This window comes from Pogona vitticeps, chromosome 6 (assembly GCF_051106095.1).
Source record: "Pogona vitticeps strain Pit_001003342236 chromosome 6, PviZW2.1, whole genome shotgun sequence".
Lineage (NCBI taxonomy): Eukaryota > Metazoa > Chordata > Lepidosauria > Squamata > Agamidae > Pogona > Pogona vitticeps.
This window is the reverse complement of record NC_135788.1, coordinates 76,850,201-76,866,464: the sequence shown is the minus strand read 5'-3', so window position 1 is coordinate 76,866,464 and position 16,264 is coordinate 76,850,201. Positions and strand designations below refer to the sequence as shown.

At 42.3% G+C, this 16,264-nt stretch overlaps 2 protein-coding genes and 1 long non-coding RNA gene across 5 annotated transcripts in view; 1 reads left to right on the top strand and 2 right to left on the bottom strand.

Moving 5' to 3' along the window:
- Positions 1 to 16,264, bottom strand: part of TPPP (tubulin polymerization promoting protein) — a 99,722-nt gene that overhangs the window by 52,571 nt on the left and 30,887 nt on the right. The gene's annotated exons all lie outside the window — the stretch shown is intronic.
- On the bottom strand, positions 3,338 to 14,278 carry LOC140702225 (uncharacterized). 2 transcript variants are annotated; one of them, XM_078377614.1, is made up of 6 exons: positions 13,241 to 14,278; positions 9,850 to 13,083; positions 9,717 to 9,751; positions 8,927 to 8,971; positions 8,702 to 8,839; positions 3,338 to 8,479 (listed from the first exon to the last, which is right to left on the bottom strand). In XM_078377614.1, exons 3-6 carry the CDS (start codon positions 9,718 to 9,720, stop codon positions 3,612 to 3,614), a joined length of 5,055 nt encoding a protein of 1,684 aa, XP_078233740.1. In that variant the 5' UTR covers positions 9,721 to 9,751; positions 9,850 to 13,083; positions 13,241 to 14,278; the 3' UTR covers positions 3,338 to 3,611. The 2 variants fall into 2 exon arrangements, with proteins under 2 accessions (XP_078233740.1, XP_078233739.1); XM_078377613.1 differs by lacking the exons at positions 9,717 to 9,751; positions 9,850 to 13,083; positions 13,241 to 14,278 and having other exon boundaries at positions 8,927 to 9,020.
- Positions 9,340 to 9,675, top strand: LOC144583575 (uncharacterized). Its single transcript, XR_013537440.1, has 2 exons — positions 9,340 to 9,447; positions 9,540 to 9,675. It is a non-coding gene; the product is annotated as an uncharacterized LOC144583575 (long non-coding RNA).

Here is a 16,264-nt window from a genome sequence, read left to right as displayed (position 1 = left end):
CCCCTCTAGCGGCCATAACCCCCAACGGTCAAATAGAATTTTATGTAACAGGCAACAGTGAAGATTATCTCGATTTAAACAATACCTTGCTCTACGTGGTGTGTAAGATCACAAAAGCAAATGGGACAAACATCGCCGCGGATGCTAAAGTGGGTTTTGTAAATTATCCCATTGCAGCGCTCTTTAGCCAACTGGACGTCACCCTTGGGGACCGGCTCATCAGTCAGAGTAACAACTGCTACCCCTATAGGGCCATGATAGAGCTGCTTATGAATTACGGCTCCGACTGCATGAGTACCCAATTCGCGGCAGGCGGGTTTTATAGAGATGGTTATACAGCCATGGAACAAACCACCGTAGCCAACAACACTGGAAACTGGGGCTTTAGAATGAGAGCAGAACACACAGGGACCAGCAAGAAATGGAATCTGATGGGGCCGCTGCATAATGAGCTATTTTTTCAGGAGAAAATGTTACTGAACGGTGTAGATGTGAAAATCAAACTTACCCGTAGCAAGGATACGTTCTGCCTGATGAGTGGTGATGATGGAGAGAGGTACAAAGTGGATATTTTAAACGCCTCTCTGTTTGTCAAAAGGGTGAAAGTGTCCCCGGGGGTTCGCATAGGACACGCAGAGGCCCTTCTTGCATCTAATGCAAAATACCCCGTTGAACGCGTGGGAATGAAAGTGTTCAGTATACCGGCAGGAAGCCTTGTGTGCAATCAAGAAAACCTTTTTCTGGGACAGTTGCCGAAACAGCTCGTCATTACTTTTGTTGACAATGATGCTTTCAGCGGAGCCTATGACAAAAACCCTTTCAATTTCCAACATTTCAATGTTAATTTTATCGCCTTGTACGTTGATGGGGTGCAAGTTCCAGCAAAGCCCCTCCAGCCGGATTATGCAAACGGCCTTTATGTCCGAGAGTACATGCAGTTGGTACAAACCTCCGGAAAAGCCATGAAGGACCAAGACATTTTCATCACCCCTAACGAATTTGGACACGGATACACCCTATATGCCTTTGATCTGACACCGGATCATGGCTGCTCGGAACATTATTCTCTGATCAAGACTGGAAATCTTCGAGCAGAGATCCGCTTTGCCCAACCCCTAGCGGCAACTATTAACATGCTCTTATACGGGGTATTTGACAACGTGATTGAAATCAACCATAGCAGAAACGTCCTCTTTGATTATATGTGAACATGAACACGCTGCAGCTATTAAGCGTATTACAACGAGATAAGACCTTTCTAGATGTCTACCCCTGCGACCTTTTACCAAGGGCCCTTGTTACCAAAAGACCTACCGGAATAGTGGTGAACACACAACCCCACACGATGCCTGGGGAACACTGGCTGGCCCTCTATCTACCAGTTAATGGTCCTGGAGAGTTTTTTGACTCATACGGCATAGACCCGGACAACCCGCGGATACCTGAAACAATTACAGCTTTTTTATGGCGTCAGGGCAATGAAATAATATTCCAGAAGAGACAGCTACAACACCCTTCGGCAGTGACCTGCGGCTATCACTGTGTGTTCTTTTTACAGAACAGAACAAAAGGCCTGAAGTTTGATCAAATTTTAAAGTTGTACTCGGATGATACTACCAAAAATGACCGCATGGTTGTAGAGTTTGTCAAGAACAGGAAAATTCAAAGAGCACCCCCCGCATGCCACCCGTTTCATCATATTCAAGCCTGCGGACCCCTGTGTAAAACATAAAAAATGTAAGCTGTGCATAAATAAAATAAAAGACAAACGTTAAATGTTTTATCTGTCATGGTTTTTATTAATGTATTTTATAAAGTGAGCCATTCAGGCTTCTTGACCACGGGTCTCACAGGGGTTGTTGGAAGCTCCTTGACGCGCAGCCATTCCGGTCTCTTGAACTGTTTCTTGGGTCGGACAACAGCGGATGTGGCAGGCGGGGAGGAAGAAGACGGCGGTGCGGTTTTCAGCGCTTCTAATTGTTCTCTAACGGCTGAATTTCCCGCGATAGATGTGGGGATGTTCAGTTCGGCCAGAGCTTTAAGAAAAACGTCCCACCCCTTGGGTTTTCTCTTATCAGAAAGGGTTGTAGACTGGGTGATACCTCTGACCAGGTCCAGAATATTAGAGCCAGGTAAGAGCTCCCCCCGGTACCGGAAGGCCCCTTTGTCATCCCATGAAGAGATGTCTTGATGTCGCCTTAATTTACTTAGCAAAATCTCTGCATTTTTCTTGTAACGGTTGGGCAGACTGTCTAACACCTCTTGAATAACCTCGGGTAGGGCCTCTTGAGGGACCGGTGACGAGGGGGGAGGAGCGGCGGGCTGGGGGGGCGGTTGCATTGTTTTTTCCATATCCTCCTGCCTGGTCAGCGTTAAAAACCTCTGTAGAACGCCATTGTAAAGCTTAGCTTTTTCATACTCTGACAAGTCTGACCTTAAGAGAATCTCTCTCATCTCAGAATCCAAGCGTCTGACCGTGGTGGCCCTGATGTTTTCTGGTACACCCCTCAGCTCTTGTAGCTGAGCACTGGGGACCAGATACATCTTTTCAGCATAATCCATTACTTATTAGTTAAAAGACTGGTTATTAGAGGGACAGCGATGCCCAATAAGGGTCCCAGGAAACCTCCAGACTGCTTCACCAGGTATTTTTTCCGCCGTAGGGGTACCCTCTTGTTACTCAAGGTTTTAATTAGTGTTCGTTTCTTCTTTAAAACACGTACCTGATTAGGCGTTAGAGCTATCTTTCCTTTTAAAGTATTCAGAGCAATCTCTGAAATGGCAGTGACCAGATCATCCGAAGCAGCACATAAAATGGCTTTTCTCTGCCGCAGGGGGGCCTTAATAAGGAGCTTCAAAAGTGGCAGGTTTCTCCTTATACGTTCAGACATGTTATCCGACTGCTGAATTGGCTTCAATGAAGAAAAGGGTTTCAAAGCAGCCGTCTTTTGTTGCCTGGAGCAGATTTCTTCAAGGTATACACAGCAGGCCAGTCCGGTGGGAAAAGGCCTGTTCTCAGTCTGTAAGGTTCAGGGGTATTGGCGTTTAAATCTACCAACAGATAACCGTGAGGAGGAGTTGTGGCATCTGCAAAAGCTTCCATGAAGAACTGTCCATTTCGCGGATACATCTGACGGGCTAGTGTGGCAATTTGCTGCTTATCCCTGGGGTTTTTAAAGAGGACTAAAAACTTTGCGTTCAGACTAATGGATCGGGCAGATTTTCCCTGGGAAAAAATGTTCTGAGTAATTAAAAAAACACTTACGTTCCTGTGATGCACATATTGTGTAAATAACTTTTCCACTTCCTTATTATCAGAGGCAGACTGCATCAAGTCGTCTAAAATCAAGAAGTTTATTTTAGTGGGGGGTAACAGAACATCATCATCAAACTTTTCCGGCAAGCCTTCTACAAAACGAATACAGGGATATTTACAGAGAAGAGTCTTATATACAGGTTGCCAGCATCCATAACACCAGATAATATTTTCAGGCATGTCAGAAAATACATTGCGCGCGTTGTCAAGCATATTCTTAATAAAAAATGTTTTTCCACAACCACTGGGTCCTGCTAGGATAGCTGAAAAAGGATGAACCCACAACGTATTTAGTTCAGTAGCCATAAGGTAGGGTTTTAAAGTCTTCGACAATCACTCTTTTGTCATAAACCACCTTTTGAGTTTTCCTTAAAAGCTTTGTATGAATCAACCACTGCCGCTTATCCCTGACAATACCTGGCTGCTCTACCACTATTTCACGGAGCGAACCATCTCGGTTGTCAGAAGCGTACGTAAAAACCAAATCCTTGAGACTGTCAAAATTAATTTTTTCAGAGTTAGTCACATTCAGTGTGATCCCTTTGACCTTCATGCACGCACTACCGTCACAGATTTTATACCCGTACGTTTTTGGTCCTCCGGACACAAATTCTGTAATATGCATGCCTTCAGGAACCTCACTCGTGAGGTCCCCCAGGTAGTCCCCTAAGGAGGGTTTCCATTCACCCTCCCGTTGTACAAAAATAACAGAGTCAGTATCGTGATAAAGAACTCTATCCTGCAGTTTGTCAAGCAGGTTGTAAAGCTCAAGACGTGCATAAGCTGTGGTAAAGCAGGCTATGAATTCATTTTTCCTACCCTTGGTGGTTAATCTGTCAGTCGCATGTTTCCATGACACACAGACAGCATCATCCGCCAAAAATTCAAACATGGACACTTTGTAAGACTCTGAAAATAAGAGGTTGAAATATTCATCCGGATCTCTGACCACCTGAGTGTTAGGCAGATTCGTTCTCTGACCAAACTTACCCCACAGAGAGTTTAGAAACAGCTTGGCAATCTGTCTTTTTGCGGGGTTTACAGCAATTTTATCTTTACGTAGGGTTATACCCTCTTTCTGTTCATAATCAGCAATATATTTGTTTTTATCTGCCTCACTGACACACCACGAGGGATAGCCTGATGCCTCCTGTTTGTGGCGAAGGTGCAGCTTCATGTAATCTGAAAACAGTTCATCCGATCTGTTTTCAAAATGCCATACCTCAAAGATTTTCACAACCTTGTATCCCTTTTTTATGGCTACATTCAGTTCTATAGTACACCAGGTCCCCGTCAAAGCTCTCTCCTCATCGGTATGTTCACAAGGGGTTCTCTGGCTGCTTTCTGCACAGGCGGCACACAGCACAAACATAAGTTTTCCACCAATCCTGGCTGGCAAAACTGGAAAAAAGAGGCCTCTAGGTGGTGAGATTTTTGCCTTTACGATACCAAAGTAGGCAGTCACAGGCTCAAAATTCTCATATATGATTTTGGGGTGCCCCAGAGGGTACTCTTTAGTTTTGTTGACATAGGGGTAAAGGCTGGTAAAATCATAGTAAAGAATTTGCTCTCCCGGTTTAGCTCTGTAGTACAAACGGATCGCGTTTGTACGACCCCCAAAGAGAGCATCCCTAGGTGCTAAGGGATCTGGAAAATCAGCTGTAGCAAGGTAATTTTTGACATCGTTGTCGTTTCTCACCATCTCTTTCCATTCGTGCTCCCAAATTGATCTGACTTCAAAGCCCTTGCTTCTCAAAACGGCTGTCCTTTCCTGTGTGGCATTGAAAAGAGCCCCATAGGTTTTCCCTAACAGAGGATTCCAATCCTCAGAATGGTAACAGAGGGCACAGCCGTGGAAAAAACACCCCAGGAACTCTAAACATATGCCCCTGCCGTTAAGAACCATATAACCATCTACATAAAGAGAATCGATACAAATTTCTCCACCATTCAAGGCGTGCTGTACCCTGGTTTTTTCTTTATGGGCAATATAAGACAGCCACTGTATCGATGCAGATGAATAGCGTTTGCACTGGCGGTGATAGTTGTCTGGATGTGGGATTGCTATTTTATTTTTCTCCAGAAATTTGAACTTGTACATGCTAAGACACACGCCAGCTAGGGTGGGGTATTGAAGAGGGTCTATGGCAAACCATTCATATTCCCCGTCGTACCCTTTCACCCTCTTCTTTGTCAGGGTCATAATTTCATGGCGATACTTTGTGCAGGCCTGTACCAGGATGTTAACATCCTGCTGGCAGTAGGCAGCCAATTCTCGCTGCAGGTTGAAGGTTTTTGTCTTATTCTCCTCATGCCACTTTAAGAAAGCCTTCTGCTCAGAAGGCATCATGTGTTGCACTCCATAAGCTTCGGGTGGTGGTAGGGGACCCTCATACTGTTCATTTTCAGGGGTGTTGAAGTAATGAGGGAAATAACCCTTAGACTCCTGCCTGAGGCCTAGGCATTTGGGTAATTTTGATAACCCCATTGGTAAATGACATAGAGAATCCAGGAATTTTATATCAAGAGCCGGCACGGCTATTGTTATAAGTTTTCCACCTTGAGTAATAAGTTCTACCTCTAATTTTTCTTTGACTAGCTGATTGAGAATGAAATATCCATCATAACCTTTTGAATTATGGGCTATAAACGTTGTGCCCTCAAAAACCCTCCCTTCTGTGAAAGTCCGAATAAAAGCCTCGATGCATGACTCGCCTCTGAATTCCCATGATTTATCATAAGGCCATGCCTTTTTTTTCTCACCTTTTTTCTTGGTGTTGCCAGAGTCAGGCTCCACAATGCTCTCGCTATATGAACTGTTATCATCATCATATTCTTCACTCTCCTCCTCCTCCTCTTCCTCCTCAGCATCCTGTTCAAGGATATCCTTTATCCAATCGGGCACCCCCTTTTTCACAGAAGCCTCTTTTTTAAAGTGTCGCACAGTCTCACCCCAAAAAGATCTGGCGTAACAATAATTGGGGATGTGTAACCCCGTGTCTTGTCTTGATTCTATATCATAAAATATATAATGGGTTGAGATCTTTGGCTCTTTAAGTGGGCGCATGAAACAGAAGTGGTTTACCTCTTCTCCCCTAGGAGCCCAGCAGATATTACATACCCTGCCTATACAGTCCTTTGTGAAATGCTCTGCATTTTGAAAACGACCGCAGTCCTCACAAAACTTTCTATAAGTACAGGGTACCTTGTTCTCTGCCGCCAGCTTGGTGTGTAATTCTAAGCATTCTCTCGACCTGCATTTCATTTTGCAACACTTACACTTCTTCATGATGTTCACATTAGAAGCGCAATCTTTTCTTAGACAGAGTCTACAGAAAAATATACAGTCATGAATATGAGAGTACAATTTGTGGCAATATTGACAGTAATTACGAGCCCCAAAGAGTCCCTTTATATTAAGAACTCCATAAAAGTGATTATCATGGAGAAGCAACGTATACGTTTGTGTATACTTGTGTCCTTGTGGTTTAAACAAGCCCCAGCCTTTGTTGCCATAGTGTGCAATCTGGATATTGACCTGTAAGTGGTCCTCAAAAAGAGGGATGTCAGACAAAGAAACCTCTTTGTCTACAGGCCAGTGGACTGCCTGATACAATTGCAGAGCTCCATGTGCCAACTCTGCATCTGTTGGGACCTCTTTAGACATTACACGAACTAAGCTTGCTCCAAAGCATAGTTTACTGTTTACATCAGTGAAATCGATTAGATGTTTCCTTTTCTTATTTATAATTGCACTATAGGGGATAGAGCGTAAGGCTCTTGGGCGGCTGCCCCCCCTAGGAGGTCTCACAATGGTTACAACTAATCGTAAAACACCGTCTAAACAAAGTTCCATATTACTCTGCAAAAGATTTGCTAAGTTGGAGAGAAACTCGTCAGCGTCTAGAGCACCCTTGACCTTTTTCACTGAAAAGAGAGGCCTCTGCATGTTCCCACCCTCAAATCTCAGCTGCACACAATCCCCCGTCTCCAAGCTTTCATTAACATGATCCAGTACCTCTTGAACAGCTAAATGTAATGCTGAAACGGCTTGTGCATAGCTGGTCACATGTTCTAGATTTACGAACCGGAATTCTTGCGCTATGTGTAGGGTGCTATATCTTTCATTTTCCCACTCCCACCTATTTGTGACTTCGGCATACACCGGAGGGGTCTCTGCCTCATGTTCAGGTGTCTGCAGGGCAGCGTCTGGAAATTGCTCCTGAGACAGGGCCCAGCTAGAAGGTAAAGAGCACCCTGGTGGGTATTCCAGCGACTCTCGGCTGTTAACCCCAATCGCCCCAGAGTTCTCTGGTGTCTGCAGGGTAGCGTTTGGAGATTGTTCTTGAGACTGTGTGCAGCTAGAAGGCAAAGATAACCTTTTCCTACGTGCAAGCAGTTTCTTGGCCCCTTGTAACAATTTAACAACTCTATTGTGCCAGTACAGTTTAGCTGTGCTTGGTTTCCTTCTTTTTCTCCCCCTAGACTGACGGCCAGGGTGAGCCCTTCTCATTGTATACTTCCTGTTTGTCTGTTTAACATCAGGATAGCCTAGGCCTGTTTGAATTTTAAAGGACATTGCACAAGAAAAATGATCCATTTTTTTAATAGCATCACAAATGGCATTTATATCAGGGACCTCGTCCATAATTTGGTTTAGACTTGCTCTGGCCGCATTAACCACATTGAAAATCATCATAAAATTTTTAAACCAACATTCAACTTTAGAGGTGTATACAGCTAAAGCCTTTCCATCAATTTCAACCATGCCCTCTTTTTTCCTACCCTCCACAGCTTGAGGATTTGCAAGCTTTTTGCTACCATCTCCATTAGTTGACTTGGCCTGGGGACTCCGCTGTCTGCTGCCGTCTGATCTTTCGCCATACTTTGGATCCATTGCAATCTGAGGGGCCGCTGGATTTTGGCCACCATTCCCGTCAGCAACCGGCTTGGGTCCCTTCAAGACCTGTGGGTTTGCGGATTTGATACCGGCCGGTCTTTCATGTATCTTGAGATCTGTCGTCATCTGAGGGATCGCTGGGGTTTTGCCCCTACCCCCGCTGGCAGCTTTGCCCCCCTTCAAGGCTGGGATGTTGGCTGATTTACCAGGAACCGGTCTTTCAGCTTCCTTGTATCTTTTGGGGGGGATCGTCATATTGAGGCCTAGAAAAGAAATAATGGGTCTTGTAAAGGCTGCATTTCAGCGCTCTCTCTCTCTCTGTGTCTCTCTCTCTCTCTCTCTCTCTAACACCCCACCCACCCACCCCCCACACACACACACACACACATTTGTTTTAAAGGGAGGACCCCCACCCCCACCCCCACCCCACCCGTTAAAAACGCAGGCAGATAAAAAGGTCTTCCCTGAAAATGTACAGAACTTACTCTGATCAACATTTACTCTTTTAAAAGTATAACCACGAAACTGGAACCTGTCCGTCCTTGGAATATTATAGCTGGTTGATGGTACAATAGGATCATTTTGTGCAAAATATTCATCATCCTCATAGCGAAAATATTTCTCTGAAAAAGAAACAGTATTTCTAAATCATTAGGGATTTTAAAAGTAAAAAAGTCCTCCTTAAACCCCCAATATGTTAATGAGCTTACCCAGGGAGGCATCGGATGCTGGGCTATTTTCCTTGGAATTCCCGGCTGTAGAGAACAGAAACATGTTAGGGCATGCCTGATGAACATTTGACATCCCTGTTTTTAAAAACTGCAAGATGGATGCTATTGAATCACAGCTGTATTGTCTGGTTCGAAATTATCTCAAAATTAATTGCAGAGAATCTGAAAATACAGAGGCTAAATCAGAAATGAGCCTTCAATTAAAAAATCTAGACTCTTTGATTCAAATACAATTGGAAGGAGACATAAAAGAATTTTTGGCGAAAATACAGATAAGCAGTCTGCCAGATGTTAATTCTGCAATTTTTTTAACTGGACAATACGTTTTTCAGGATAAAATTAATTATGGAAGAATTTTTACATTTTTATCTTTTGCATCATACATAATCAGATTTTTTCAGAAGAAGATACGGCTTTTGGCAGAGAATGAAATGGATTTTCTATCACGGCATATCATGACATGTATAACTCAGCGACAAGGGAATTTGAAATTCATAACCGTAAGTATTGTTCCTAAATTCAAATTTAATAACAGCTTATAAATATCTATTCTATAAAATCATAAAATGCTTCATATTTCTGTCTCCTGCAGGAAAGAAGTTTAAATACCTTTCTAAGACAAGCTATGACCCCGCCATCAAGATGGTATTATTTATTCAGCTGGCTGCTTGCAATACAAAAAAAAATATTCTCTGCCATGCAGTAAATAAAATATATATTTAAAACTCTACGCAATGTCTATAAGTTTTTTAAAAGAACAATCTCTTACCCATCTCGGCGTGTTGAGTTATTAATGCTGAAAGCCTAGGGAAAAAAAAAGTCACATAATGAATACATATTTTAAAAAGGACAGGTCTATTTTTAAAAAGAATTAGATCTCATAGATGTATAAAGTTACTCACCTATTAGCTTGTCTTGGCAAGGGACAGAGAAGATCGGATAAAAGACAGCTCAAAACTCTAGTTTATATACCGTTTGAAAGGGAAGCAAAAGTTTTTCTGATCACGACTCATGCTGCTTCAGGAAACAACAGCCGATCATGATGTGGATTGAAAGATACACAATTACCGTGAAACAATGGCACCTCATTAACAACCCATTTGAAAGGAAAGGAAGAGAATACACATGCTGTCTTATCTATTCAGCTACCTGTTGAAGGATGTGACTATGTTAATCTACTCAAACAGATGCCTCCAGGCCTTTGCTTATCTAAGCCACAGATGTCCTGTTATTTTACAGGTCAGCAGGATGACCACTATTCTTTCAGAGTTCAGTTTAGGAGTGGCATTTAGATCCAAAAAAAAGTGATTCTTTGATATTAGAACGCTAATCAGAAAGGGTAAATTAATAAAAGAACAGTGTATGGCGGATTTATGCTCTTTATTAAAAGGATGCTGTACAAATTTTTAGGAGCCTCAATATGTCTTGACAGATTTTCATTGGGAAAAAGAAATGACTTATTTTTTCACCTTACAGCCAAATGGAGTTGCTTCATTGTAATAAATAAAATGTTTTATACTATTCTAAATGTATACAAATACATAAACTGTTGCTGCTGTTTTTGAAATCTCAGTGATCCTGATGTCCACAGATTTTCATTGGGAAACAGAAATGACTTATTTTTTCACCTTACAGCCAAACTGAGTTGCTTCCTTGTGATGAATAAAAATGTTTTATACTATTCTAAAATGTATACAAATACATAAACTGTTGCTGCTGTGACTTTGAGGTTCTATAACGTCTGTTTGCCGATCCAACCGCCTAATATGGCGGGGAGTTCGTTTGGAGTCATATGCTGTATTTTGAAATTTAGTTTCACATGTATTTTTAAAAAGGGGCAACTTGTTTATCATTTCTCATAACTTTTTTTTTTTTTTTCTTTTATTTCTTGGTTATAAGATTTTGCGAAAATCCATGATCTTTACAGTCCATTTAAGGGTGAATTTCTGTATACTTCTAATGAAATCATCTGCTTTTTAATTCAAGCATTTTTACATTTGTGGCATAAATTTATTCTGTGACCCCTGCCTGTAAATAGCTGACCTGTGTTTCTGTGTGGTTAGCTGAGGGAAACAGCAGTCTACCCCTGCTGTTTTTCATGATTTACAGTGATTACCCATTATCTCAATGACACATCATTTGAAAAGGAAAGGAAGAGAATACACATGCTGTCTTATCTATTCAGCTACCTGAGGAGGACGTGACTATGTTAATCTACTCAAAACAGATGGGGTCTGTATTTTGCAGGCCGTCAGGACTATGTTTTATCTAAGACACAGAGGTCCTGTATTTTTTACAGATCAGCAGGATGACCCCTATTCTTTCAGAGTTCAGTTTAGGAGTGGCATTTAGATCCAAAAAAAAAAAAAAATGTGATATTTTTGATATTAGAACGCTAATCAGAAAGGGTAAATTAATAAAAGAGCAGTGTATGGCGGATTTATGCTCTTTATTAAAAGGATGCTGTAACGCATACATTCTTAAATCACAGGGCTTTTAGAAATAATAATCTCAAAGAATTTTGAAAACCCCCAACACACACACACACACACACACACACACACACACACACACACACACACATACACAGAGAGATTCTAGGAATCTTCCTTGGGTATAAACACGTGGAAAACTTTTTTACTTTGAATGGTATTAAAGACATTTACTAAAACATGGGTTTTTTATACTGCTCAACTTATTGCTCTTCACTATTTCTAGCTTACTTACTAAATCTGCCTTCAAGCGTCTGAAATTTTCATTTGGGAAACAGAAATGACTTATTTTTTCACCTTACAGCCAAACTGAGTTGCTTCCTTGTGATAAATAAAATGTTTTATACTATTCTAAATGTATACAAATACATAAACTGTTGCTGCTGTGACTTTGAGGTTCTATAACGTCTGTTTGCCAATCCAACCGCCTAATATGGCGGGGAGTTCGTTTGGAGTCATATGCTGTATTTTGAAATTTAGTTTCACATGTATTTTTAAAAAGGGGCAACTTGTTTATCATTTATCATAACTTTTTTTTTTTTCCTTTTCTTTTAATTCTTGGTTATAAGATTTTGCGAAAATCCATGATCTTTACAGTCCATTTAAGGGTGAATTTCTGTATACTTCTAATGAAATCATCTGCTTTTTAATTCAAGCATTTTTACATTTGTGGCATAAATTTATTCTGTGACCCCTGCCTGTAAATAGCTGACCTGTGTTTCTGTGTGGTTAGCTGAGGGAAACAGCAGTCTACCCCTGCTGTTTTTCATGATTTACAGTGATTACCCATTATCTCATTGGCACCTAATTTGAAAGGGAACACGACAAAGGGAAGTGTCTACACATCCTAAGATTGTTACTATTTTTATCTACTCAAACAGATGGGTCTGTATTTTGCAGGCCTTCAGAACTATGCTTATCTAAGCCACAGAGGTCCTGTTATTTTACAGGTCAGCAGGATGACCCCTGTTTTTAAAGATTTCAGTTTTTAGGAGGGTATTTAGATCCAAAAAATGTGATATTTTGATATTAGAAAGCTAATCAGAAAGGGAAAATTAATAAAAGAACAGTGTATGGCGGATTTATGCTCTTTATTAAAAGGATGCTGTAACGCATACATTTTTTTTTTTTAAAAAAAATCACAGTGCTTGTATAAATACACAATACATGTTATGAACACAATAAAGTGAGTATTATGATATACAGTAAAGTCCATATTGTAACGCATACATCTAAATCTCAATGTTTGCAGAAAAGCACAATACAGTATATATCTTATTGGTTATTATGTTGTGAGAAATAATAATTTCCCTCCTGAAGCAGAGAAGGACATGACAGTGCATTAGATCTGCATTCTCTGATACCTGAAATCCTAAGAATGCAATAGTTACATCATTTGACTACCCCCGATGAGGGTTTACAATGCATATTTATTAAAAGCATACATCTAAATAACAGAAAATATAGGACAGGCATTTTAGTTTTTACAGAAGGTAGAAACACACAATACAGGCTTTTTAAAGGTTATATATTCATTTAGGATGGTTTCTCTCTTGAAACAATGAACCCTGATGATTCCAGATGAGCCGTGGGACCATAAATGCAATCACACTCAAGGCCATCTTCCAAGATAAATGTCTTATCCTGTGTTTGGGAATGAAACATAATTTCAGTAAGTTTTAAAAGAACTTAAAGCCACATCACTAACATAGCCATAACTACCGGTTTTAACACAACCCCACCCCCACCCCTTATAACAGAGGTTTAAATGTCCATCTTTTAAAAAGAGAATTGTTCTTACCAGAAAGCTTGCATTTTCTTCAGCACTCTCAAAACCTTCATCAGGAGGCTGTGCCAACACTTGCTGCTCAGGACCATTGCCATGGACCGGTAAATCTCTTTTTATACCTTGTTCATCATCTTCCTCATCGCCCCACAACATGGTACAGGCCAGTTTTCTTGTGTTTTTCTGCTTCGGGTTCGCCTTTGCAGAAAAAACAAAAACGTCTTCTGCAGGCTTGACTTCTCTTGTTAACTTTTCTGGGTCTTTGGGTAGGCTATTCTTTAGGCTTGCCGGATTTCCTAATGGACACAAGGGGCTAGAGAACCCCACCGGTCCGTTGTAATAAGCTTTGGGCTGCAGGCGTCTCCTGGTTTTTCCCGCAGGCTTATGGACGGGCTCCGGAGCTTTGTTCTCCTTCTCCGCCATGTCTACAAAACCGCAGGACCTTTGCAAAGAGCTGACAGAGCGCGCAGAAGTGTCCCCGAACCACGTTTTTATAGCCTCTCAGCAAACTCCCCGGGGCTTTCCCACCCTTGCAGGGCCTAGGGACAAGCCGGGGCATGTCCTACGACCACCCCTTTTCCAGCCAAGGCCCTCCAACCGCTCCCCATTGGTCTACGGGGTCGTGGGGTGGCACGCAACCTCGGGGACCAATCCTCAGGCCACCCCAGGGTCACGGGGGACCCCTGCCTCTAGGAAAAGGCTCCTATAGGCTCACGGGCCCACCCGAAATCCCTGACGTCACGCAGGGGGCTGGGGCAAGCCGAGACATGGTCTACGACCACCCCTTTTCTAGCCAAGGACCTCCAACCGCTCCCCATTGGCCTACGGGGTCGTGGGGTGGCACAACCCCTCGGGGTCCAATCCTCAGGCACCCCTAGGGTCACGGGGGACCCCGGCCTCTAGGGAAAGACCCCTATAGGCCCACGGGGACCCCCACAACCCCTGACGTCACCGTTCGGACCACCCCTTCCGCCGGAAGGGGCCTGGGTCCAGCCTAGGCGCCGGAAGTCCCTCCCCTTCCGGTCCAGGGTCCCAAAAGGGGGCGTGGCACCTGTCAAAATTGAGTTTGAATAAAGCTACCACTATCCTACTACTTATACCAGCGGGGTTTCACAGGGAAAACCGATCACAGATTAAACAGCTGCCTGCATTTGGGCATACATCTCATTCAGGCCTGATTTATCTACACATGCAACTGCTTTGGAGAACATGAACAGCTGCATAACAGACATTCCCTGACTCAGGTCAACATACCTCAGGATCCCAGACATAGGCCAGAAGAGAATATAGAGTCTATGAAAGGCAGTCCACTTAGTATCTGGCACAAAAGCCCAGCTCTCAAGAGACACTGTGTTCTTTCATTTATCCATTTACTGTGTAGCCCAAGGCTAGCACATTAAAGTCGTTTTGCCTGATGTATCAGTGGGAACTACAGGAGGAAAGTATGCAGTCACCAAGGGTCTTAGGGGGACTATACAAATGGACCTGATTAACTTGAAGGAAGGATAAATTTTAGCTGGTACTACTGAGCCTAAGGGTAATCATTTTTAGGCCTTTTGGCTGTGAGATACCAGTTTTTATTTTTGTTTTAAAGGATGCTTCATGCTTTAAAAAGTAATAATTGGCCCTTTAAATCATGTCCATAAACTAGTAGTTAAAAAGGTAAAGGTTCCCCTTGACAATTTTTGTCCAGTCGTGTCTGACTCTAGGGGGCGGCGCTCATCCCGCTCTTCAAGCCATAGAGCCAGCGTTTGTCCGAAGACAATCTTTCCGTGGTCACATGGCCAGTGTGATTTAGACACGGAACGCTGTTTAGTGGAGGACTAATACACTCAAGTCTATAGATTCTAGTTAAAAACAAAGCAGTCACATTTTGAACAAAGTGGAAGGTTCTGAATACTATTCAGAAGTTGTCCCCTATTTCATGCATTCTATTAGAGCATGAATAAGGCATGAATAAATGTATGCAGATCTAGTTCTCTCAGGGAGAGCCACAGCTGTTGTGCCAACCAAACCTGTTGAAATGAACATAGGGCCACGGATGCCATTCGGATTTGGCCAGGTCTAAAAGTACTCTCTTTCAGCAGGACTGTAACCCATTCAAAAATAGTCTGAACACTATTCCCTGATGAATTTTATTACTCACAGCACAACTCATTTAGATTCAACCAATCAACCAATGCTGAAGCCAGATGATTAATTGCTAGGGTGGCCACTTATCACCAAAAAAGAGGAACACAACTTTCCATACCATCTGTATCTGCTGACTTATATCTATAGTTGTAAATACAGAAATTGTTACTATAATTTGAAGATAAGTACAATACAATGCCTGTCAACATAGCAGGGAAGGCTAACGAGATGACCTGTGGGCCTGCTTCATGTGTTGCCAATACATCAACTGGTGATGGGCAACTTCAAAGCCCCTGTTCTCTTTTTTTATGGTTTTATCTCTTAGGCCAGAATCCCATTCCTCTCTTCTACTTGCACAGCAAAAGAAAATCAGCAATGAAGGAATTAGAAAAGAACATCCAGTGTAAGATGTGTCACTGAAAACCAAGAACAAGATCATCCACACTCTTGTATTTCCAACCACCATGTATGGACGTGAAAGCAAAAGCAAAGAATGCTGGCAGAAAAAATATGCATTCATTTGAAGTGTGGTGCTGGAGGAGAGTTTTGTAGATATCTTGGACTGCCAGAGAGACAAGCAAGTAGATCCTAGAAAAAATCAAGCCCAAACTATCTCTGGAGGTAAAAATGTTGAAACTCCGGCTGTCCTACTCTATGTACATCATGAGAAGGCAATATTCTCTGGAAAAGACAATAATGCAGTGAAAGGTTGAAGGCAACAGGAAAAGAGAAAGACCATATACAAGATGCATTCACTCCCTAAAGGAAACCACAGGCTTGAGTTTACAGGAGCTGAACAGGGCTCTTGAGGACAAGATATCTGGAGATCACTCATTCATAGGGTCACCAAAAGTTGGAGAGAACAGGATAGCACAACAACAACAAAGAATCCCACTAGGAGACAGT

What these genes read in the sequence shown, in the direction of transcription:
- LOC140702225 (XM_078377613.1), bottom strand. Translation starts at nt 9,020, where the DNA reads ATGTCAAATGTTCATCAGGCATGCCCTAACATGTTTCTGTTCTCTACA. An exon ending in AGCATCCGATGCCTCCCTGG is followed by an intron (nt 8,840 to 8,926) that starts GTAAGCTCATTA and finishes TTTCTTTTTCAG; the next exon opens with AGAAATATTTTCGCTATGAG. An exon ending in AAGAGTAAATGTTGATCAGA is followed by an intron (nt 8,480 to 8,701) that starts GTAAGTTCTGTA and finishes TTTCTTTTCTAG; the next exon opens with GCCTCAATATGACGATCCCC.